The 27114-nt window shown below is 39.6% G+C and overlaps 1 protein-coding gene across 8 annotated transcripts in view; it reads left to right on the top strand.

Moving 5' to 3' along the window:
* LOC137641352 (protein GOLM2-like) overlaps positions 1-27114 on the top strand; it is a 756580-nt gene that overhangs the window by 588264 nt on the left and 141202 nt on the right. For all 8 annotated transcript variants that reach the window (XM_068373821.1, XM_068373825.1, XM_068373823.1 and 5 more), the window contains one exon: positions 3049-3183. In XM_068373821.1, the coding sequence (XP_068229922.1) occupies positions 3049-3183 (135 nt within the window). The remainder of the gene's footprint in view (positions 1-3048; positions 3184-27114) is intronic.

Here is a 27114-nt window from a genome sequence, read left to right as displayed (position 1 = left end):
CCTACGCTATTACCCTTATAAACTATGCTGAAACATGTTTTATTAATGCAATACTGTGCAACATTACTCTTGATACCCGTAGTGCATATAGCACTACAATACAGAATACATAACATCCATTAACCTTGTACTTTCATCTTTCCTAAAATCTGTTTTATCTGGAATCTTAAAAAAACTGGCAGCAAAGGATCCCATTCTTCTGTATAAATATAATTTTATATCTATTCTCATTTTGAGACTGTGTATATCACTATTAAGTCGAAAAGACTGATTTTAGTAAAATCTTTTTGCTTTTCTGTTCAAGGCCATAAAATTTATACTGTAAATCTGGCAGTTATTGCCCTCGCAATACTGATTTAGATCCCATTGTATATTCCTCATTACCCACTTCACTATTTCATCAAAAAGCACTGACTGAAACTTTAATGTGATCTTTTCAGCACACTACCTATTCTCTTTTTTTTCTGTCATTTTTTCACAATTTTTGCCTTAAAAACTTCCAATACTGTTCACCTCTTTCTGCAATCACTTAATAGCAATGCACTAGCACTTCACGAACACCATCAGTACACTGCAAAAATAACTTTACTCCCTGGATGCAAGTGAAGAGCCTCAAAGTGCTTTTGTCATGGGCAGGATGACAAGAGAGTTAACAGAATAAGGCAAGACAGGAGTTACCCAACATTGTCGGAGCCAACTATTATTTTAGATTTTTGAAAACGAAGTAATGAAAATGTTTTAGCAGAAATTACTGTCTAATTACTTTGAACCTGGAGAAGATGGTACTTAGAAGATTGTTTGGTATCTGGAAAGGGGGAAATTTTTTCACCAACTCAATGTGCCTGTAGGAGAGTATATTCAACTATGGATGCAGTAATGGATCCTAAATCCTAAAATTGGGGAGTATTGCTTCTGTACAGCACCATATGCAGTACAGTATCTATATTTTTGCATGTTGAAAAGTCATATAACATTACATGGAGGCATGGAATCCTGAGAGCAGTTCATAATTCTAGATTGATAAGGAAATTACCATTATTTATTAATTGTTTTTTTTTATTATTTAATTTTTTTTAGCGCATCAACATAAATGCCTTTGATTGAAAGGAGCATTTAACTCACAGTTAATAAAAAGGGGGTTGATGTCAATGGCTCCAAGATTGGGGCAAAACCTTGGAAAATGCTGAGATTGTATGGGTACAAAATATTTGTCTCAGCTAGCCCAAACTCTAAATATCCCCAGGCACTCTTGTATCATTAGGTATTAAATAGGCTACCGTGACTTCGAAGGTCTAGCTCTTTAGACTGTTAACAGTGATTATGAGGCACACCCAAAATCACCTCAACATTATGGGTTTAGGTTGAAACAGCTGTTGATAAATTTTAGTATAACGGGAAATAAAGGACTGCAATTCGAAATACCACTTACTCCATGGGATTTACCAAACCAATTTTTAAGTAATTCAAAGGTTTTAAAAATAACAAGACACAGGTGGAAGCTTATTAATTCTTTTTAGGGAACATGCTGAAGAACATATTGGTGCTAAATTCATTTTGACTGAAGGATTCAAATCCAGTATAGTAGTGTTTTATTGTATAGCTCTCCACCTCCTTTAGCTTCTATCTTTACTGCAGAACTGTATGGTACTTTAACATCCATCGAGAAAATAACATATTAAGGAAGAAGGCAACATCGCTATTATTTGTGATTCAAAAGCGTAGTGAACGCACTTTGTGATTTTAATTCAAGTAACCCTTTAGTCTGGAAAATATTATAGTGACATAATTTCTTTGAGAAAGAGGATTAAAAATGAAACTTTGTTGTTTCACCTCATGTAGTAGTTGATGGGAATGAATAGGCAGGTAAACTAGCAAATAACGAAGTTGGCTACAGTTGAACGTACATCTACAAGATATCCACTTTGGTATACATACTGACTCCAAGCCTCTAATCAAGGCTTCAATTAGAGTCCCTTGGCAAAAATGTTGAGAGTAGGTCAATCAAAATAAAATTAAAGAGATCACGGATGTTATATCTCCTTGGAAGTATGGAGATATGCCCAGAAGATGGAAACAACACTGTGCAGATCACATACTAGACACACTCACCTAACTCTTGAAAACTTGATGGCTGGTAATCCACCATTTTGTAAAGATTGTTTAGCCCCCAGACTGTCAGCCATATGCTTGTTGAATGCCCCAGTTTCAGGGATCTTTGAAATCGACACACATCCTTACTAGGATTCCTGAAGGAAATATAATGTATATCAAAGGCATTTTTATATATAAACCTAGAAGCTGGTTTCCCACCAAAAGTATAATCAATATTATTGGTTTAATTTGGGTATTTATAAATTCCTAGAATAGGAATTAAATTTTTTAATGAATATTTGTAATAAACTTCGATGGCATAATGCCAGACCACACTTAAACCAATCAGTCACTCAAAGATATGATCAATTTTATTGTCATAATTTGTATATTTCTAAATTCCTAGAAATACGGAATAATACTTTTGATAAATATCAGTGTCAATGAACAGTGATGTCATGATGTCAGACAACCGTTAAATCAATCTATAGTGTTCCTAGTTTTAGACATACACTCAATTAAATGAACTGAAAGTGATTAGCCTTCAATGCAGTACTTAAATTTTCTTTGTGCACTACATTGGTTCAGAATCGACATTTCTTTTTAGATTATTTTATCGAGCTGAATGCATTATGCTCATTGCTTTCATAAATTTTTGCTCTTTTAATATTATTAGCACATTATCATATGCTGTATTGTCTATAGTATTTAATTTTATTTATTTACTTTTATTGATTTTTTATGTATTGATTTATTAATTTATATATTTTTGTGGCCATATGTGAATTGAAAGAAATCCTTTACTTACGATTGTCTTTATTTTCATGTTTCCTCTTCATTGTGATATAGTAAGTACAAAGTAATATAACTTTATTTTTGAGATATATAGTTTGTTGCATGTATTTAAAAAATTCTTATTGCCCCTATTGTTTTATTAATCAATATCTCTATTTTCAGCACCACAGAATAATAACAATATTAATGGAGAAAATTTCAATGGAGGTGTATTAGCTCCACCACAATCCATTGGCCAAGTTAATCCCCCACTTGATGGTAACAACAACGCTGATAACCACTTGGCAGCACCAGGAGGTATGTCATTGTATGCATTACATTAGCATGATACTACAGTATATATGATGTTTTGCCTTATTTACTCATATTTTATTTCAACTTTCAGGGCATAGTATTAACCACAAAAACTTTTAATGTATTCTAATAATTTTTCCCCATTCAGCAAGTGAGATAAAACGCTTATGCAAATTGCTAAAATGTTGGGTTTACTAGTACTATGCTATAAACAATATTTTAGCTTTTATTATTATTGCCATTATCATTATTTTATCCTCATCGTTGTTGCAGTTAACCATCGCTATAATGAGCTAATTGGTGGGGGAAAGGTCAGCATTATATCCAATAGTTTGTTTTATCAGATGGTCTGTATAGAAGCAAGAAATGACTCTTGAAGGTGTAGGAGTTCGATCATACATTTTGCTATACAGTACAGTAGAAGGAAAGTTGTTTGGTTGTATGTTTTCAAGAAGAATATTTACCTGTATATGTTAATACAATACCTATCGTAAGACAGGTGTATTGTATATCTGAAATGTTGAGGGGGCTATCCTGGAGAGTAATGAGCCTTATAAGGTGTGTCGGCTCTGCCTTTGTTGACCAATTTTATACAACATTTTGTTTTCTAGTTTATGGGTTGCAATTGTACTTTCCCTGTATATAGTCGAGTACATAATTTTTGTTATCTTTATTGTTAAGTTTTTTCAAGGCTAATGAGACCTTTTTATTATTTTCAATTCTTTTTTTTCTGTCTGGTGATACTAAGAAAACTTTAGGACCAGTGTATCCCAGATTGCTCCTATTTCGTCTAGTGTGTTATATTATTGATGCACTATATGGCAGTTGCCTCCAGACAGTATGTTATTATATAATATTTTAGAAACTTCTGTTTCTCAAAATAGGCATTCATCTGAGCTGCCTGTTCCAGATTTACACAAACCAAAAATTTTGAAACGTGATTACATTCCTAGAGCAATGGGCATGGTGGGATATATTAGGACTGAGTACCTTTCTTTTCATAATTCCTGTTTTTTTTTTGTGGATATCATAATATTCGAATCATAGAAGGATGTGATAGGCATAACAACTTTTATTTGAACTATGCCTATCGAAATCCAGACTCGGATCATCTTCTTAGCAATGCGAGTAAGAAACAAGAATGTACAGTACAATAATAGAAAGGCATCTTTTGTGGTTGTTGGTGATTTCGATGCTCACCATAATGAGTGGTGGCTAAATTTCGTATCTCTTATTGATAGCCATTGCTTAGAGCTTTAGATTTTGTTTCTGAATCAGGCTGTGAGCAAATCATAAGTGAAGCTACTCACAAGTCTGGCAAGTGCTAGGACCTACAGTTGTATGCACTGATTCCCCTGGTCATACTCATCTTAGATAAATATCAAATCTGAAGCAAACTGGAATGGCATTTTGAGTGATTATTGGCATTTGAATTGGTCACAAATGTGTGTTGAGACTATTCTTTTAAATGAAAATGTTATCTATATGATTGATAGGCATATTCATCTTTTGTATCAAAGTATGGAATGAATGACAAACTTTGGTTCAGTGATGATTGTAGATGTGCTTAATTTGATAAACAGGAGAATTGTTATCTTTGAATACATCAGTTCTGTCTTTGAGCTGTTGCTCAAAGACTATGCTTCAAGTGAAAAGGAATGCAATTTTACTATAAAAGAAACCCTTTCTGGTACAACCCTGGAACATAAAAGGGTGCTACCCTCTTATCCACTCTCTTTAGTGTAGACATAACAGTTCCTCCTTTGCTTAAACAAGATGGCTGTTACTGTCCAAATGAAAAGGCAGCCCTTCATGCTGACATATTTGACATTAAGTAGAGTAATGAGAAACTCAATCTTCCTCATTCCTATTTTCTGAAGCTAAACTAACTAGTTTTACTTATTGTTCCCATAAAATTAAAGCACTTTTACTGGACCTTGATGCTGTGGAGGTGTAGACTCATTTTTTTTTTATAAAGGCACTTTATTTCTTAGTTCCTAAGTTATCTGTTATTTTTTGCAAGTTAGCGAGAAGGGGTTCTTTTCAAGTATGCTGAAAGTACATTAATCATCTTTCTCATAGTTTGCAGTTTGTCCTTTGCAAAGGCCTTTGGGAATGTGATGTCCTTAAAATTTCCAAAACTGTGCAGAAATTCATTAATTGAGGTCAGGAAGCTTGTATGATTAGCCTTCATTTTATGGTGCTTTTGATTGGATTATTAATGAATTTTCAAGTAGTCAATTGCAAAGAGTAGATGTTAATGGGTACCACAGTGACTATAAAAATGTAATAGCTTGTGATATTCAGTGAAGTATTCTCTGCCCACTACCTTTCGTACTGTATACGTATATGTTGTTTATCATAGGAATCAAGCAACCATATGGTTGCTGAATCCCTTTACAGAGATTTAGCTAAAAGTAGTGCACTGTCCAAATTATGGTAGATGAAGTTGAGCCCCAACAAAGCTCTAGTATAATTGTTAGAAGGTTAAGGGCAGTGCAAGGGCATAGAAAGCTTTTTAGGGTGGGTGGGGGGGCTAAATTTCGCCTGAAGAGGTACTGACTGGGGCTATTTGGGTGGCCTCCCCCAGAATTTCTCTCTCTCTCTCTCTCTCTCTCTCTCTCTCTCTCTCTCTCTCTCTCTCTCTCTCTCTCTCTCTCTCTCTCTCTCTCTCCAGGAAACTCCCTTACATGCCATTTCCTGGCATCTGATAGCAGATCGTAGCAACAACTAAATAATATCTTTTGGACAATTTTTATGTGACCCATTACAATTTTTGCACATTGACCACTATGAAATACTGGTAAGCTTACTGATGAATTTGCTCAAAACATACAAATGATGTTGATTCTTTGCTCTAAATTCATTCCCAATTTTGATCAAGTTAGGGCTATCATTTTTCTAAACATATGTTTTTGCTTCCAATATTTTATATAGTGTATATATATATATATATATATATATATATATATATATATATATATATATATATATATATATATATATATATATATATACATATATATATATATATATATATATATATATATATATATATATATATATATATATATATATATATATATATATATATATCAGCAGAGAAGGTGGCGGCAGCCAGTAATTGACATTTCTTAAAGTGGACAGGGAAATAGGCAGTTCTAAAATTCCATTTATTATATATCCCAACGTTTTGTGATCATCATTATCACATCTTCCAGGGCTACAAATAAGAAGTACATATATAACATTAAGAAACAGTAATAAGAAATGTACAAATATAAAAAATATAAAAAGTAAAAATTAGTAAAATCTAAAAATTCAAGTAAAAATATACATAAAACAGAAGTGGAACCAACCTCGCAGAAGCGCATATAAAAACTGAATGGCATCAACAATTACAGAACAAAACAAAGAAATCTATGACAAGTACAATTGAGTGGAGGAAGTTTGGGCGTTTAACGACAGAACCAGTGTTTTAATCAAAATTGACTCTAGAATAGGCAAGTCATGGTAATTAGATACCTGTCCTATAATGCTAAAATCTTTATTGTCAATATTTATTTTGCAAATTTTTGTATGATTGCAAATATTTGAATGTTCTGGGTTGGATATTCTGCAACCTGTTCGAAAACTAACACCTCTATGAGAGTCAATTCTGACCTTCGACAACCTCTTGGTAGATCCTACGTAGGTCCCAGAGTTACACTTTGGGCAAATATATCGATATGCTACACCAGAGGACATCAAAGGACTCAATCGATCCTTAAAGTAGTAAACTTAATTCCCAAGAATCCTCTCAAAGTTGGCTCGGTTTTTCACTTTAAGGATCGATTGAGTCCTTTGATGTCCTCTGGTGTAGTGTATCGATATATTTGCCCAAAGTGTAACTCTGGGACCTACGTAGGATCTACTAAGAGTTTCTTGAAGGTCAGAATTGACTCTCAAAGAGGTGTTAGTTTTCGAACAGGTTGCAGAATATCCAACCCAGAACATTCAAATATTTGCAATCATACAAAAATTTGCAAAATAAATATTGACAATAAAGATTTTAGCATTATAGGACAGGTATCTAATTACCATGACCTGCCTATTCTGGAGTCAATTTTGATTAAAACACTGGTTCTGTCGTTAAACGCCCAAACTTCCTCCACTCAATTGTACTTGTCATAGATTTCTTTGTTTTGTTCTGTAATTGTTGAGGCCATTCAGTTTTTATATGCGCTTCTGCGAGGTTGGTTCCACTTCTGTTTTATGTATATTTTTACTTGAATTTTTAGTTTTTTACTACTTTTTACTTTTTATATTTTTTATATTTCTATATTTTTTATTACTGTTTCTTAATGTTATATATGTACTTCTTATTTGTAGCCCTGGAAGATGTGATAATGATGATCACGAAACGTCGGGATATATGATAAATGGAATTTTAGAACTGCCTATTTCCCTGTCCACTTTAAGAAATGTGTGTGTGTATATATATATATATATATATATATATATATATATATATATATATATATATATATATATATATATATATATATATATATATATATATATATATATATATATACTGTATATATATATATATGCAGAAGAACCACAGGGAAAATGAAAATACAGAATATACACTTGAGTCCTGACTAGTTTCGTGATACTTCCTCAGAGGACTGATTTATTGAGAGAGGTTTCTTACATTTTATAGGGAAAGCAAAAGTACGAACATACATATAGAGATTTAGAGAACAATGACACTCCCTTACCCGCTACCTGGGCTTGACTCAGGTGTGCGTAGGCGGAGTCCGAAAGCTCGTTAGACACCTGCTAAAAAGGGTCATTTCTAGTGGCGGGTATATTCTTGTTTTCTTCTTATTTTACTTTCATTACAGTTATTTATATGTCAATGCGGTAGCCTTATCTATATAAATACATAAGCAAAACATACACAAAATTACAAATATATATACATATATATATATATATATATATATATATATATTATATATATATATATATATATACTGTATATATATATATATATATATATATATATATATATATATATATATATATATATATATATATATATATATATATACATATATATATATATATATACACATATATAAGCAAAATTCATTATAGATGCATCAATAGATAAGCTACCTGTTGTTTATAAATGTATTTTCAAGCTATTTTATTGTAATACAAGCAAGATTCCTTGATGTTAATATGTACTTGTATGTATACTCATATATTATCGGTGTAAGCAACTAAAGCACATCACACATACATGCACACATGCACACACACTAACAATATTTTAGAATTACAGTTATGTAAAATCAGAAGGAATGCCTAAATTAAATGTAGAGAGAGAGAGAGAGAGAGAGAGAGCATAGTTTACCATTCAATACAGTACTGTTCATGGCTTTTTTAACTTAAAATGTGCATATTGATATAAAATTGAATGTAGATAAATAAGCATGACATTAAGAGGAAAAAATATGTTATGATCTGTCACTTATTCACTAAAATTAAAGAAATATAAATCTATGTTTGATATGCAGGGTAGTATTTTGCGTTAGTACATACCATAAAGTACTGTTCATTGAGTTTTTTAACATGAAAATGTACTTATTGATATAAAAATAATTGTAAATAAATAATCATGAGATTAAGGGACTGTCCACTATGTCCTGTATTTTTGTTTTATTTTTTCAAAATACACTATTTCTATATATGTCTTAGACATATACCTTCATCATATAAAAATTTTAAGTCATTTGATCAAAAACATTTTGATTTATCAGAAAAATCATGATTTAAAAAAAAATACCATCAAAACTAATTTTTGGGCTCAAGCCAGGTCATCCTGATGGAAGGCCCTTCCGGCAGTTTCCTACTGTATAATATTTCTGCGAGTGATATTACAAGAGAATTACCGTCGGGTATCACAGGGTTCTAACCACCGGAACGACTATTATAAGATATCGTGTATAATCAGGGACGTATTAATAGATAACCATAGATATCTGCATCCCTAACAGACTTAACCTAGTCTAGGAAACTATGAGGAAGGATAGGTGAGGAGCCGTTACATATCCTCTCCCCTCATGGTACCACCGTACATTACTGATGATGCCATTCCTTTCTTCGCAGCGTCCTACTTTGTACGAATTTTTTTCAAGTGCGCTTATTTCGGCTTTTTTGGAGTTTTTCCATGCATGATGGCTTCCTCTTTGTCGTTTAAGTTGAGTACTGTACCCTCTTCTTTTACAGTTTGAATTAGCTGTCACCGTATTAGACCCCCTCGGGGAGTGGTTATTTATCTTTATTAGGTGATGAGAGACCCATGCGCTCCGAGTCCAGCTAGCCATTGATTGTCATTTCGCGTACCCAACCGCCCTCTTATTTCGTGTTCATTTAGTCTTATTTCACTAGTATCACGTTATCTAGCCTTATTTTTAGCATTACGATGCTTTGAGCTCTGTTTTGTGAATACATTTACCATGCATCAAAGTAATTTATATTTTTGTGCGTGTCAGTCCCGGCTAGTCTAGCTTAGAGAGTGGTAAGTATTAGTTGGAGACCGGCTCGCCGTTGGCGATCAGGTCTTTCTTACTGGACTCGTTGGCAGTGGCCATTTTACCCTTATAGGGTTTTTTACCTTGGTTTTGCTAGTTTACTGAGCCCTTATGCCCGACTGCCTTCGATCTCCCCGTTTCTTCAACCTATTAGGCTTAGCTTAGCCCGCGTCGGCAAATCTGTTGGTCCACCATGTTGCATTCGCTTGTGATCTCTCATGCTAAGACTGTGCAGTCCATTGGAGCCCCCCCCCCCCCCCCCCCCCCCTTTGCGAAGGGTTATCTCAACTTGGTGTGCTGACTTACCGGCACTGCCGTTACCTCATAGCCTTTGAGATTTCTCAATCGACCTGCGGCATCCTTTATTTCGCCGTCTCTGACGGCGTGGCATTGGTTTTAGTGTCTTTCTAACCTTTCCTTGGATTCAAGGTGCAGCAGCCCAGAGTGTCTTTGTCTAGACTCTCCCTTGTTGGGATAACCTGTGGATTGAACCCAGATTTCTTTCTGAGCCTGACATCCTTGCCGTGGCCTCTGTTCTGGGGATTGTTTAGGGAATGTTTATATGGTGCATGGGTATAGCTACACCATGCTGTCACCTCTCTTTTATATCCTAGCCTTTCCGGGACTGACATTGCATGAATTTGATCATTATGCTGTTGTGTATTTGCATTTGTTGATCGTGGGGGTTGGTTCCTTCTGGGATCTGAACCTCCATGGCTGCCAGCATGCTTCTTCCTGAGGGGGTAAGCTGTCAGACTGACGACAGTGCTGGTACCTCACTGCTTTGCTGCCACCCATCAGCACACTATCCTATAGTACCTGTACCGGCGATACGTCGTTACTGGCGACACTGCCTTCACCTATGGCAAGGTGTTTTCTGCGGAAACCCTTGCCGTTTATCTCCGCCGCCCTTAGGCACCATTGCCCCTGACGGCATTGCCGTTACTGGCGGCGGGGCTAGTACTTGTCTATGGGAGTGGATGTCTATACCAGTGCCTTAGGGCACATAGGATGCTGGCGGCAATGCCGTTAACCCCCTGGCACTACCGGTACTTCCAGCAACGCTGGTACCTCTAGGGCACATGCCTTTCTGTCCTCTTTATCTGAGACCGCCTTACCTAACCTAAGGTGGGTTCTCTACTGACTGTTTGTGAATTCAACTACAGATCAACATAAAGGCCTTACTCCTTCAACTTTTGAGGCTTCTTTATGTATGCTAGGCCTGGGAATCCCTTTTACCAAAGGTCTTCTAGGCCTCGGTATGAAATAACCACTACATACTGGTTTTCTATCAGTTTGCCCATTCCTCTCTGAAGGTGTGGATTGGATAGAGGGATGATAACTCTATAGGCTAGTTCCCAATCCCGGGTCTTCCCTAAGTTTGGTTATCAACCTGTATTCATAGCCCTCAGGCTGCTATAGACTCTTGCTCATTAATCGATGCGTCGATTGCTTAAACTATTAAGTTTAGCTATACCGTTGCCTTCTAATTGGCTATTTCTCTGCGGAGATATACGAGCGACGGTTCTCTCCATGAGACCCCTCCCTCTCTTTGGGCCTATAGCAACTGACTCTAAGGAGGCTATTTATTCCCATCTAACGTCATTTAATAGGGGAATGGACATTTTGTACTTTATCTCCTCCTTTCTCACCAACTGCATTTACACACAATTTGGGGATTACTATTCCCTCAATTGTCAGCATATAATGTTACTAACTCATTTCTTGCAGCTTTTGGTAACTGTTAGAGGACTCAATTTTCATTTAAACTTTTTTTCTCCTTACTGGCGGTGCCTACGACAGAGATGCACTGTAAAGTGCAGATTTGTGCCAGACCGTGAGGCATCCTTACGGTCACGATAGTTGCCGCATACATGCGAAGTGTCACAGGATGAAAGGTCCAGTCTCGTACTGGGACCCTCAGGATTGCAGTGTGTATAACGACCTGCATCACTCTGGATGGGTCTCGAAGGATACCTCCGATGACAACCGCGTGTTCTTCCAGCGGTCCCTTCGCAGCTGCGCAAGAGGCTTCAAGAAGAACTCGGATCTGAAGACCCCTTACCTCCCCTCTAACGAGTGGAAGGATATCCTCTTCCCCAAGGCAGCACCTGATTCGGTTTTGGGCTATTTTAAACCTAAACCCCTCCCGACGGTCCTGCTACAGGTCAACTAAGCGTTGGGTGCGATGAGCCTAGACTCTGAGAGGATGTCTATGGTCTCCTCTTTCTCCCTGGGTAAGGAATCGGCTCTCCTCTGCACGGTGGAGTCAGAGGAAGAACCCCTCCCTTCAGTGGATGACTAACCTGCTGGAGGTGGATGATGCAAGTTTGGGGATCATCAAGGATTCAGTGGTGTCTACCACTTCAGCCCCCACTACGACAACGGCCTCCCTGCTTACGGTGACGACTATCTCTTCCGTGACGGAGCTGTTCCTGCCTCTTTCCACCCATCATCTCCTGCTGGGCTCATGGAGCTCCCTCAGTTCCCAAGTACCTCGGGTACTACTGTACAATGAATCCGGTACTTATGGCTAACATGAAAGCCTTCATGGAGGGTAATCAGCAATACCAGCTGATGATGTTCAGGGCCTTACGCGAAGATATCCAGGCCTTGAAGAAGCAAGAGGAGCCGACTAGGGATAAAGTATTGCCCTTACAGCTACCTTATTCCACGCAGCAAAATCCTTGGAGGTATGCTGGCCACGCCATGCTCTCCGAGGGCATCCTCCACATTGGCAAAGGGCTGGGTTCTAGACCGGTGGCGGATCTGGACCTTTACCCCGACATTGATTCCTACCCTTTTTGCTACATGAGGCTAGCTGAGGGGGTTCCGTTGAGGAATGATACCATTCCTAAGGAAACGATCCTCCTGGAACACACAAGGGCCCAACACCTGGCAGTGAAAGAGATGAAGACGGCTGGGTGTATCAATACACAGCTTGGCGCCTTCAATAAGAGGTTGGCCACCTTCGTGGCTCCGGACAAAATGGTCTTCCCATTTGCCTCGAAGGGCTATGTGGTAGTTGAGAAAGCCATTCATGAGGGTAAGCCTCTCCCAGCTTTGGAAGAGTGCAAACCAGTCTCACTTATCTTACCACATGATGCTGACCACTGGACTGATGTCCAGTTTACTTTTGCTGAGGGTATACTGGATAAGGATGCGGCCGGCTGCCAGTTTAATGAGCAGTCCAGGATTCCTGAACACCCTCTTACGGCTGAGCTGGAGGTGAGGAAAGGTTGTCAGTGTTGATGTCTCTGCAGTGCTTCATGGAGATGATGATCGGGAATTTTACAGATGCCCCAGTCTTTTCCTTGTTGGCAAAGACTCATCTCGCCACCCTTATGAAGGATCTTTATGCTTTTTTTCAGGCTCGTAGAGCCTGTACAGAGCATGAACTTGCCACAGCTACCATCCGCCACGAGCCGAAACGTCTCAGCGACTAGCATCTGAGGAAAAGTCCTGTTTTCTCAAAAATTAGTGACGGAAGTCACGGATAAGGTTGTTGCAGAGAACAATAGCCTTTTCCAGAAGATCTCCTTGAAGAGGAAGTTCACCCCTGGGGGAGGCCCACAACCCAAGAGGTCTCGTAAACCGACTTATCATCGGAGGTCGTTTGCTCCTCCCCCTGCCGCCATTCCTCAGACCATCTACGCTTTGCCCCAGCAAGTGGTGACACAGTCCCCGACCTTCAACCCTGTATATGAGCAAGGGTCATCTTCCTTTCGATCTCCAAAGAATGAAAAAGGGGTCAGAGGCTGCCATGACAGAGGAAGCAAGTCCAGGGGTCGGGGACATCGGGACGGCAGAGGAGGAAGAGGTTCACGTCCTCAACACAAACAATGAAGGTCTCCCGGTAGGGGGACGACTGGCCTTGTTCAAGGACCGTTGGTCCTTCAGTCCTTGGGCACAAAGCGTCATTTCCAACGACTTGGGTCAGAAGTGGAAACAAAGGCCACCAAAGCTCTGGAGATTCTTCCAGAAAATAACACCTCATCTGGAACAATATGTATAAGATCTTCTGAAGAGAAGAGTTATCCGTTGCACGAGATCTAAGAAATTTCAAGGTCGTCTATTTTGCGTGCCAAAGAAAGATTTGAGCTTACCTCAAACTATTCTCGACTTGTCCCATCTAAACCTGTTCGCCAGTGCGACAGGTTCTGGATGCTGACTTTCGCAGATGCGGACCTTATTACCCCTGGCGGCTTTCACCATCTCTATAGATCTTACTGACGCTTATTGACATCTTCCAATAGGTCGACGCTTCTCCCCTACCTTGGTTTCTGCCTAGAGAGAAAGGGCTATGTATTCAGAGCTATGCCATTCGGGTTCAACATAGCTCCGAGGATTTTCACAAAGCTTATAGACGCAGTCATACATCAACTTTGGGAAAAAGGCCTTCAAGTAGTGGTGTACCTGGACGACTGGCTAGTGTAGGCTCCCTCAGCACTGGAGTGCTCGGAAACAGCCACTCGAGTTGTATGGTTCCTTCAGTCCCTCGGATTTCAGATCAACTTTAAGAAATCAAGACTGGCCCCAGCTCAAGACTTTCAGTAGTTGGGGATTCGTTGGAACCTCAAGTCTCACTCCCTATATATTCCTCCCTCCAAGAGAAAGGAAATAGCAAAGTCAGTCAGGTCCCTGATCAAGTCGGGGATGATCACCAGGCGACGCCAGGAGAGGGTTCTAGGATCTTTACAATTCCCTTCTGTAACGAACCCTGTCCTCAAGGTACAACTCAAGGATGCAAGCAGAGTTTGGAAAAGGAGAGCCTCCAATGCTCTTCGCGCCCATCAGAAGCAGACTCCGGTTTTACTGCGCAAGCAACGTCAACCGTGGTCCACTGCCAAAAGTCTTTCACAGACGGTACCATTGCGCTTTCCTCCTCTAGTAGTGACACTTCATACGGACGCCTCGTTAGATGGTTGGGGGCGTCATACCCCGCTCAAGAAATTGCAAGGCCGTTGGTCGCAGAAATTTCAACAATTCCACATCAATATTCTGGAGGCCTTGGCAGTCTTCTTGTCCCTCAAGAAATTACACTTGAAGGAGAACATTCAAATCCGTCTAGTCCTCGACACCAAGGTGATAGTCAATTGCATCAACAGACAAGGGTCGATGTCTCCCAAAATAAACGACGTAATGATAGCCATCTTTAAGTTGGCTCAGAAGAAAGGTTGGCACCTGTCGGCATCCCACCTTCAGGGACTAAGAAATGTGATGGCGGATTCTCTCTCTCTGACAAAACCTCTAGTGACAGAGGGGTCTCTCAACGAAAAATCATTCTGCTTCGTGCAGGATCAAGTCCCTGGAAAAAGTGGATCTGTTTGCGACGAGTCTCAAAAAGAAACTTCTTTGCTATGTAGCACTGAACGTGGATCGAGCAGCAGTGGGAATGGATGCGATGTCCCTGGATTGGAATCATTGGACGAAGATTTACTTGTTCCCACCGTTCAATCTTTCAAAGGGACGGTGACTCTGGTGGCTCATCTATGGCCAAAGAGCAACTGGTTTTCCATGGTGACGGAATTGAACCCCAAGTTGGTGCCGTTGCCAACCCGATTCTGTCCCAGGAGGTACAGCGGGAGATTGTCTACGCTTCATCATGGAGAACAAACAACCTTCATCTCGATTTTTTTTGCCCCAGCCCTGGGAAAGAAGTTCCAAATTCAATGTGATAAGTTGGAATTTGCGGAAAACTATAAGTCGTCTACCACCATGACTCATTATGAAGCGTCATTGAAGAAATGGGTCAAATATGTCAAAGACAAGAATCCAGGGTCAATTACTATGGATTTTATTTAGGTTTCCTGACTGATTTGCACTCTCAAGGTCTAGCTTCCTCCACGATTTCGTTGTACAAATCGGCCCTCACTAGACCTATACTATACCCCTTTGATGTCGACTTTAACTCGGATCTCTTCAACAAAATTCCGAAGGTCTGTGCAAGGCTAAGGCTGAAGCCTATCTTTTGGTCTTTGGACAAAGTTTTGCAATTCGCTTCAGACATAGATAGTCAAACGGCTTCTATTCGTGATCTCATTCAGAAAGTCATCTTTTTAAATGCGATGGCTTCCGGGGCTCGTGTTAGTGGAATTGTGGCGCTTTCTAAAGACGAGGGCCACATTGAATTTGTAGATAATTGTGAGGTTAATTTATACCCTGATACCGCTTTTCTAGCTAAGAATGAACTTCCCTCTAAACATTGGGGTCCATGGAAAATAGTTCCCCTATCAGGTGATCGCTCCTTATGTCCAGTGCAGTGTTTAAAAGTGTATTTACTAAGAACAGTGCAGTTTAAGGGTGGTCAATTGTTTTAGGGGGAAACAGTGGGGTCTGATTTGTCTCTGAAACAGTTAGGAGCAAAAATTTCTTACTCTATATGAAGAGCGGACCCGGCTAGTATGCCATCGGGTCACGACCCTAGGAAAGTGGCTTCCTCCTTGAACTTTTTCCAGTATATGTCCTTTGAGGGACTGCAGGCATATACTGGTTGGAAGTCCACTTGGTTTTTCTTCAGACATTACCTGAAGCATTTGGAGGAGATACGCTATTTTGTGGTGGCTGCGGGAAGTGTTCTCAAACCCGCTGCAACAACGTAGCCCACAGTGCGGCCCAGGGCACTTCTCCAGCTTGTTATTAGCAATGAGTAAACAGTTGGTTTTTGCTCCAGGGAAAACAGAAAAAATGCACTTAATCATTTCCTTTTCAGGTTCACATGTGTCTCTCCGACGCTATGTTTGTTCCTTCAGTGCTACAGCCTAACTGTCTAAATGTTAGTTAGGCTATATCTCATTTTGTTTGGGTGATTACCCCTTTATGTACATATGTGATTATGTATCTATTGATCAGGTTTATCTTGTCATAAGTTCCTTACGGTTTCTTATGTCATGTATTTGTCCCCTAATTATACCTTATGTCTGGGTTTGGATGGGATGTATTTACTTTGTACATAAATTTTCCATATGTGGTTAGTGATGATTATTCGTTAACCTTTGCACTGATTCTTGTGAATAAAAGCCTGTAAATTGTTACATGCCTTTTATTTTATGGCCCATTATTATGCTTATAATTACATTAGCGGCAATAAATTTAGTGTGCCTCCTTATTATTATCATTCCTGAACATAATTGGATTTATTTCTCCTGGCGGGTATTGGTTCCATACGCCTTACCTACGATGCCTCCTTCAGTTTCAGGTTCTTTAGGGTTCCCGACACTAAACTCAGGTGATTTTCCAATTGCAGAGGGCGGTCCTTTGGTCCTAATTGCCTCTTTGTTGGATCATCATACTTGTCTATACTGCCTCCGAACTGTTCTGGGATATATAGTCGAGAGTGATACCTATGCTTTGACGGAGTAATCTTGTAAGTGCATTTCGGTATTGGGACCTCTCTCGTTGAGGCTTCCTACCGAGTCATAGGTAACTCTCTGGTACACTTCCATCAGGACGACATGGCTTGAGCCCAAAAAACAGATTTTGACGCCGGAAAAATCTATTTTTTGGGGAGATAGCCATGTCATCTTGATGGCCCACCCGTTAAGTTGTCCCTCCCCAATTCCTCGTAGGATGCCTCTTTTCATAGTAGTTACACTACTATGTGGAATGGCGTCATCAGTGACGTACAGTGGTACCATGAGGGGAGAGGATATGTTTCCTAGACTGGGTTAAGTCTGTTACGGGTGCAGATATCTATGGTTATCTACGCATACGTCCCCGATTATACACGATTTCTTAGGATAGTCATTCCGAGGGTTAGAATCCCGTGATACTTGACGGTAATTCTCTTGTAATATCACTTGCAGAAATATTATACAGTAGGAAACTACCGGATGGATCTTCCATCAGCACGACATAGCTATCTCACCACGTCAAAATCCGTTTCATAAACCAAATAATTGTGTGACAGATTTTCGATTTTTCTTTTTCTTTTTTTTTAATGGATTTTTTTTAATTTTCTTCGCCTAAATGCAAAATAATTATGAAAAAAGAGAAAAAAGAAAATCAAAATTCTCTCACACTAAATCATGGGATTTTTATTCCTCTTTTCAATATTTTTCTCTAAAATTGAAGAATAAATAACCGGGTGGGAATAAGTACAGTATGTTTTTGACTTATGAGCTCCCCAAGATTTTCTCTAAATTTTTGCTTTTTTATTGAATAAATCAAAACAACATTATTATGATAACCTTACTTTGTACTCTTATTGTTTATTCTTACATGAAGGCTCCCTAAACGAGGGGTATTTAAACCCTAATTTTATTAATACACTTGCTGAGAGGGTATCATGAGTTGCCAGCGGCCTCTCATTGTTGCCAGAGTTTTAGTCAGAATGTTCCAGCTTTGTACTCTTTTTCATGATTCCCTCTTTTTGGTTGTTTTTTGTTGCGCTCTTATTACTTTTTGTTCTTTCTTTGGCCTTGCTATAAAGTTTACGAGGACTTTGTGAAAACAAACTGTACATACGAACTGTAAGTAAACAAACACACACGCATCATAACTTCTATACGTCTTTGTAAAGTCTGGCTGGTCTTCTCATAGATCATAGTTTGCGTTCACCTACCCTCTACCAATGCCTTCCATCTCTGCCAGATGTACAAAATTTAGAAACATAAGTGAAAAAATTGCTGTTTGTATGCAAAAATAAACTTGCAAAGATGATTCTGGCAAACTCAGTCATGCAGACGGCGCAGTAAGGATGACGTCATCATTTAAAGACCCCTTTATCTTCATTATTTGTAAAAATAATTGGCTGAAACTTGTGGAGAGCATGTACGACATGTTTCTGTGTACATAAAAACAATAAAACGATTCTCTATTTTTTAAATGGATTTTGACGTAGGGAAAATCTATTTTTGGGTGAGAGCCATGTCGTCCTGATGGAAGTTCCTTCTGGCAACTTTCTACAGTATAATATTTCTGCTATTGATATTACAAGAGAATTACCGCCAAGTATCACGTGGTTCCATCCCCCGGAAACGACTATCCGAAGATATGGTGTATAATCAAGGACGTATCCTAAGATATCCATAGATATCTGCACCCCAAACAGACCTTACCTAGTCTAATCCACTAAGGGGTAGGATAAGTAAGGAGCCGTTACATATCCTATCACCTTCCAGTGCTCCTATACACTTCCGCTTCCCATTCCACGTCGCAGCTGAGCTACTGTGAAATAGAAGCCTCCAACGAGCAAAGGGGTGGGGAAAAGTAGGATGTAACGGGTTGGGCATCAGGACGACATGGCTATCTCACCCAAAAATAGATTTTTCCTACGTCAAAATCCCTCTTTTGGGCTCAAGCCATGTCGTCCTGATGGAAGTGTACCAGAGAATTATTTATACTCGGTGTGAGGCTTCTCCATGGAAAAAACCTGCCATTAATGGGTGCTCATCACTTATATGAGGAAGTATAATCATAGATTTCTACCTTAAAAAAGAATCCAAAATGAACTTGATTTTTTTAAATATGGTAGCATTCTGAGGGAAAGATCTGTGACCCGCTATCAACCATCCCTTTGGTGAAGAACACTCCCTTTAACAGTTGTGAAGAACACATATTACCAATATCATGAGCGTAATGAGTAATCATTGAAGAATAAATGCTCATCTTTAAATAGATTCTTAGTGTGCAGTGTTGGTAGAAAGTCACCATAGTATGCTAAGTTTAATTCTACTACCAGGGATTTAGTCTAGCAATAAAAAGCATCAAACAGTATACAATTTTTATTAGACAATCTATTTGAGCAAATTATAATACAGTTTATATGAACAGCACTGTGATTATCTAATGTACCCCAAAATATATCCCTGACAAAATTCTTTACCTAAGTAATCATGAGGGGAGACAATTTGATATATCCTAGAACCCCTTAAGAAGGCGATCTTAAGATAAAAGATTTTGCCGTATATAGCTAAATGCAAAATAGTGTCAAACCCAACCAAAGAAACTGAAATATATTAAACTCAGTTCTAAAATAGGAATAGTATGCTCATGTAGGTACACCTATAAAATTCAGAGAAGCTAAACTGAATCCTGAAATTTAAAGTTTTGAAATTGTTTAATGTAAAGCATGAAGCAAAAACCGACAGTTTACTTATTAAAGAAAATAAGCTGGAAGAATGCCCAAGGACGCACTTGAGGGCTACGTCGTTGCAACAGGTTTTATAACACTACATGCTGCCACCACAAAATGATGAACTTCGTCCAATTGCTTCATATAAGGCTTAAAGAACAGCCTGGTGGACTTCCAGCCAGTATAAGCTTGTAAACCTCTGAATGACATATACTGAAAGAAGTTCAGAGATGATGCCACTTTCCTAGGGTCATGACCCAACGGCATGCTAGTTGGATCTGCTCTTCTAATAAAATTAGCCAATTTTGCTCTCAGTTGTTTCAAAGACTACTCTGATCCAACCGTCTCACCTCTAAATAATTGGCCTTTTTTAACATTCTTTGTCCTGTCAAGACACGGTGAGATCACTTTCGAGGGGAACTTTTTTCCGTAGTTCCCAACATTTAGATGGTAGCTCATTCTTAGCCAAAAAGGTAAGATCAGGGTATAAATTAACTTCACCATTGTCTGTAAATTCTAAGTGACTTTCATCTCTAGAGAGAGCCACAATTTCACTAATCCAAGCACCAGAAGCCATAGCGATAAGGAAAATTACTTTTTGAGATAAATCTTGTAAAGACGCTGTTTGGTTGTCAATATCCGAAGCCAGTTGTAAAACTTTATCCAATGACTAGGAGATCGGCTCAGGTGGAACTGCTGGTCTCAACGTGGCGCAAGCTTTCGGAATCTTGCTGAAGAGGTCCGAGTTAAAATCTATGTCAAAAGCATATAAAATGGGTCTAGCTAGGGCCGACTTGTACAGCGCAATCGTGGTGGATGGTAAACCTTTCGCATGTAAGTTGATCAGAAAGCCAAAACAAAAATCCATAGAGATTTTTATCTTTCACATATCGAACCCATTTCTTCCACGAAATTTCATACTGATTCAAAGTAATGGAAGTTTTATAATTTTCCGCAAATGCGAATTTGTTCTGGTGAATTTTCAATCTTTTTTTCCAGGGATAATACGAAAAAATCATGAGATGAAGGGCTTTCGTTTTCCAGGATGAAGCGAAGACAGTCTTTCTTTGTATTTCTTGAGACAGACTCGGGCTGGGTAGAGGTACCAGCCTGGGGTTCATCTCTGTCTCCAAAGGATACCAGTTAATCTTTGGCCATAGAGGAGCAACCAGGGCCGCTGTCCCCCTGAACAATCAAAGTTTGTCCAACACCTTCAAGAGAAGATTGAAGGGTGGAAATACATAAATCTCCTCCCACCGATTCCATTCCATGTTTAACACGTCCATGCCTATCGTCTCTAGATCCACATTTGGTGCCACATAGTTGGGAAGTTTCTTGTTGAGACTCGTTGCAAACAGGTACACTTGAAGACCTTGGACTACCTCCTGCACAAAAGAGAACAATTTTTCATATAGTGACCATTCTGTCTCTAGCCTTCTCCATCATAAGACTCAATACTACGCAGTACTCTAGAAGTTTTATTCCAGCTGTTACCAAGTTGTGGAATGATCTTCCTAATCGGGTTGTTGAATCAGTAGAACTTCAAAAGTTCAAAGTTGGAGCAAATGCTTTTTTGTTGACCAGGCGGACATGAGTCTTTTTATAGTTTATATATGACATATTTGTTGTTGACGTTGTTAATAGTTTATATATGATATATCTCTTTTGACATTACTTTTTTTTAGAATGATTTATTGTTAATTTGTTCTCTTCAGTTATTTATTTCCTTATTTCCTTTCCTCACTGGGCTATTTTTCCCTGTTGGAGCCCCTGGGCTTATAGCATCTTGCTTTTCCAATTAGGGTTGTAGCTTGGATAGTAATAATAATAATAATAATAATAGCGGATGTGTTCGAGATAGAGAGTCTGCCATCACATTCTGAATTCCGTGAAGGTAAGAGGCAGACAGATGCCACCTCTTCCTCTGAGCCAATGAAAAAATGGCGATCACTACATGATTTATTTGAGGAGATCTTGACCCTTTCTTGTTGATGCAATGAACTATTACTTTGCTGTCTAATACGAGACAGATGTGAATGTTGTTCTTCAATTGTAGCCTTTTCAGGGATAAGAAGACTGCCATGGCCTCCAGAATATTGATGTGGAATTGCTTGAATCTTTGGGACCAACGAACTTGCACTTTCTTGAGTGGAGAATGAATGGTAAGGGTATGAGTCTTTAGATTCCAACGAATCCCTAACTACTGGAACTCGTGAGCCGGGTTCAGTCCTGACTTCTTGGAGTTTATTTGAAATCCTAGATATTGGAGGAATCTTGCCACGTGATATGTTGCTTCCGTGCATTCCCTTGCTGAAGGAGCCCACACGAGCCAATCGTCTAGGTATGCTGCTACTTGAAGGCCTCTTTCCCTTAATTGTTGAACGACTTCATCTATAACCTTCGTGAAAATCCTCGGAGCTATGTTAAGCCCGAATGGCATAGCTCTGAATACATAAGCCTTTCTCTCCAGTCTGAAACTAACGTAGGGGGAGAAGCGTCGACCTATCGGAAGATGCCAATAAGCGTTGGTAAGATCTATAGAGACAGTGTAAGCCCCTGGGGTATTAAGATCCGTATCTGTGAAATAGTCAGCATCTGGAACTTGTCGCACTGAACGAACAGGTTTAGATGGGACATGTCGAGAATAGTTCGAGGAATAACCAAATCTTTCTTTGGCATGCAGAATAGATGACCTTGAAACTTCATAGATTTCGTGCAACGGATAACTCTCTTCTTTAAAAGGTCCTGCACATACTGCCCCAGATGTGGTGTTGATTTCTGGAAAAATCTCTTGATCCTCAAAGGTTGTCTCTTCCATTTCCAGCCTAGACTGCTGGAAATCACGCTCTGTACCCAAGGACTGAACGCCCACCTGTCCTTGAACAATTTCAGTCTTCCCCCTACTGGAGTATCCTCATTGTTTTGGTTGAGGATGTGTGCCCATAGTTCCCCTGTTACTTCGGAGACCCCGACTCCTTAGCCTACGTCCTCTGTCGGTCCGGCCTCTACCCCCTCTTTCAGTCTTGAGGGGACGAAAGGACGAGGTCCCTTGTTCCAATCCAGGATTGAATGCTGGGGCCTGTGAAGTCACGGGGTGAGGAACAGTGAAAGTATTCTGCGAAGCACTACCTGAAGAAGAGTTGAAGGTCCTCCTAAGGTATGTTGGTTTACGGAACCTCTTAGGTTGAGGGTCAACCCCAGGAATAAATTTCCTTTTTAGAGATATTCCCCATCTCTGGAAAAGACACTTATTTTCTACTGCCACTTTATCCAAGACCTCCTTTACTAATTTCTGTGGAAAAAGATCTTTACCCCAAATACAATCGTCAATAAGATGCTTCGGTTCATGACGAATGGTCGCGGATGCTAAAACATGCTTCCTGCAGACTCTTCCAGCCTGAAAAAAAGTAAAAAAGATCCTTTATAAAAGTAGCCTTGTGTAACTTGGCCAAAAGCAAAAAGACAGGGGCATCAATGAAATTACCAATCATCATTTCTACAAAGCATTGAAAAGACATCAAAGCTGATAGTCTCTCCCTAGGCTCCAATTTCGCCTTAAGTAGGTGTTCCGGAAACCTTGGCAGTCTTTCATTAAACTGCCGGCTGGCTATATCCTTATCTAATTTCCCTTCAGCAAAAGTAAACTGGATATCCAACCAGTGTTCAGCGTCATGGGAAAGAACGAGTGACACAGATTTACATTCTTCCAAGACCGGAAGAGACTTACCCTCCTTGACGACCTTTACTACAGTTAAAGAGGCTTTCGAAGCCAAGGGAAAAACCATTGTGTCGGGTGCTATAAAAGTAGCCAACCTTTTACCAAAAGTGCCTAATTGTGTTAATACACCCTGCTTTCTTCATTTCCTTCACTGCCAGGTGCTGCGCTCTGGTGTGATCTAGAAGGATCGTTTCTTTAGGGATAGTGTTGTCTCTTAACGGAACAGCTTCAACTAACCTAACATTGCAAAAGAGATAGGCCTCTATACTGGATAAAACTACAGATCAGCAACCGGTCTAGAGCCTAGCCCCTCTCCAATATGAAGAATACCCTCTAAAAGCACCACATGACCTGCGTACCTCCACAGGTTTTGTTGCGTGCAAGAGGGAAGCTGAAAAGGTAAAACCTTAGCCTTAGAAGGATCCTCTTGAGGTTGCAAAGCCTGAATCTCCTCCCGTAAGGCTTTAAACATCCTTCTTTGGTATTCTTGGATCCCTTCCATAGAAGCCTTCATGTTTGACAACAGGGACCTGTCTTCCAAGTTAGATGGAAATTTAGGAAGTGCTGGTTCGCCTGGCTCAACCGGGGATGGAGGAGGGACAGAAACAAGAGGCGTACCTGAAAAGGAAGGCATAGTCGTAACAGGTGATAGAGAAGCCGCCGTAGTAACGGCAATTGAAACAACGGAACACACTGAGTCTCTCACGAAAGTCACACTAACCTCGTCCAATTCAGGCCGGTAAGAATCATCCATATGAGGGAGGGGTTCATCCGAATCTACTGCTGATAGGAGAGCCGATTTTCTACCCGGATATGAAGAAGACACCGAGGATAAATTGTCCATGTCAAGGCTCAAAGAACTTGAAGTTTCATCTACGTGAATCTGAGCGGTAGGTCTGTCTCTAGGTGGGGCGTAACCTAATACCGTGTCCGGGGCCGCCTGCGGAAAAAGAATATCCTTCCAAGCTACAGAAGGAAGATAAGGAGCCTTTGGGTCAGCATTCTTTTTGAAGCCCCTGACCCAGGAACGAAGAGATCTCTGGAAAACACTCGGTCGTCATCAGAAACATCCTTCGATATCCATCCAGAATGATGTAAGTCCTTACACACCCTGCAATCCTGAGGATCCCAATAGGAGATTGGACCCTTCATTTTCCTGCATTTAGCATGTGTCTTGCAGGTATCATGACCACAGGGATACCTCACGGTCCTGGCACAGATTGGAACTCGACAATGCATCTCCTTCGAAGATCCCGCCTGTAAAGAGGAGAAAACGACCATGAGTACCTTTATCTCTTTAGATTACCATGCTGAAAAGAATGTGTTAGTAGCATTCAAAATTTCAGACAGAAATTGGGAAATTAACTCCCAAAATGTGTTTATTTACAATTTGTGACCACAAAGAGAAAAAGGGTCACAATATCCAGACCTCTTTAAAGTCGTTAGATTGGAAGTAAAGCCAACTGAAATTGTCCCTTTTTATCATTTGAATATTGTTCAGTTGAAATAGGGAACAACGATGCTCATCAAAATCAATAGCCTACTCTCTCCGCAGAGAAAGGGCTAATAGGAAGGTAACGGAGTCACCTACCCTGCAAAACATATCTACGCATCGATAATTGGAGCAACCAAAGGTAAAAATAGAAGACTATTCTTTAAACCATAAACTGACAAGGGGAATCATGATAGAATCCCACCTGTAAGATGCACAATCCAATCCACGTCCTCAAAGGATCTGAGTAAAGTGATGGAAGTAATTAACTAAGTATAATAATTAAATCTAAAGTCTAGTTAAGAAGAACCTTTCTCAAAAGAGAACTCCAAAGCTGACTAGCATAAAGATACCTCGCAAGTTGTAGAAGTAAGGTCTTTATGCCGATCTGAGGTTTGTACTCGCCAACAGATACTAGAGCAACCCTATATTAGAAGGCAGTCTCTAAGAAATAAAATATATGCCGTCATAATATAATATCCTTGCCGTCAGTAACGGCACAGATAGGTAACGGCATCGTCGACTCCCAAGGCTATTACTAAATCAAGGGCACAATAACACTACCCAATACTGGGCGGGAACTGCTGCCAGTTACGACAGTATCGGTAAAGACGGCATCAAACTAAAACGTCGATAATTTGTATCAAAACATCATGTCGTAATAAAAGTGTGTGGCAGTATAGGCCACATAGATAACATAGTAACGTATCGCTATAATATGGCCCAGAAAACGAATGCCGTTGGAGACGACGAAGCCGTAATTACCGGCATTGCTGACAGTCTGACAACTCTTTTTATAAAGAAGAATGCTGCCAGGTTAATAGGCCAAAATTCCGAAGGGCTAGGCCTTCACAAAATTGCAAAAACGCACAAAAATATATTTAAGTTCGATATCAGTAACAGGGAAACCCACCTCGAGAAGGTAAGAACCGAGAAAATAATTATTCTAACAAAATTCTAAAAGGTTGGAATATGGCATCACACAACTGTCAGCGCACCGACAGGTAAAAAGGCTCACCCTTCACAAAGGGGAACTCTAAAGGTATACCGTAAACCAACTAGAGAGCATATGTAGCACGATGGCCCGATGGACACACCGTTAAAGTATAGGCCTGGCCAGATACCACAAGACGAAAGAAGAATCCCAGAAACAAAAAAAAAGGCATTAGCCAGTCAGCAAACCAACTGAACAAGAAAAATGAGCTCACCCTTCGCAAATGGTGCCTGTGCCTTCTTAGCCCTGAGAAACTCTGACGTTTTTAGCATGATGGCCAGGTGCCCCAAAAGGTCAGTGAACCGAGAAATGCCAACAAGTGGTTCCAAAAACTCAATAATTAAAAACCCAAAAAGCGACTCCGTCTCCAACAAAAACTGCCAACTCTAGGCTAGGCTAGCGGAAACTGATACGAACTCACAAAAAGACTAAAATATTAAAAAGACTAAAATAATAAATTGTAATGGAATTATATATAAAATTGAGTCCTTAGCATTGTAATGCTAAACAAATACTAGCTAACGTGAAACTTACCCATAAATTTAAGTAAACATGACAAATAAGAAGCCATCAGGGACTAAGCCCAACGCCATGCTAGCAGGACTCGAATTGCTCAGGCTTTCTTTAACCAAATGTTAAAATATAAGTCTCCGAAGGGAGCTAAAACCAAATATAGCACAAACAAAGACAAAGAGAGGTAGATACTCAACTTTGACGAAGAAGAGGAAGCCATATCACAAAACAATTCTTCAAAAACTGTGAAAAAAGTGCCCACAAAAATCAATGCACTGTAGCCACCAGCTGCGTGAAAAGGAATGAGAAGCAGGAGCGTATAGGAGCACTGGAAAGTGATTGGATGTGTAATGGCTCCTTATTTATCCTACTCCTTAGTGGATTAGACTGGGTAAGGTCTGTTTGGGGTGCAGACATCTATGGTTATCTTAGGATACGTCCCTGATTATACACGATATCTTTGGATAGTCGTTTAAGGGGGTTGGAACCCCGTTATACCTAACGGTAATTCTCTTGTAATATCAATAGGAGAAATATTATACTGTAGAAAGT

Source organism: Palaemon carinicauda, chromosome 5 (assembly GCF_036898095.1).
Source record: "Palaemon carinicauda isolate YSFRI2023 chromosome 5, ASM3689809v2, whole genome shotgun sequence".
Classification (NCBI taxonomy): Eukaryota; Metazoa; Arthropoda; class Malacostraca; order Decapoda; family Palaemonidae; genus Palaemon; species Palaemon carinicauda.
The sequence above is the reverse complement of the archived record's forward strand: the minus strand, read 5'-3'. Positions and strand labels throughout refer to the sequence as shown.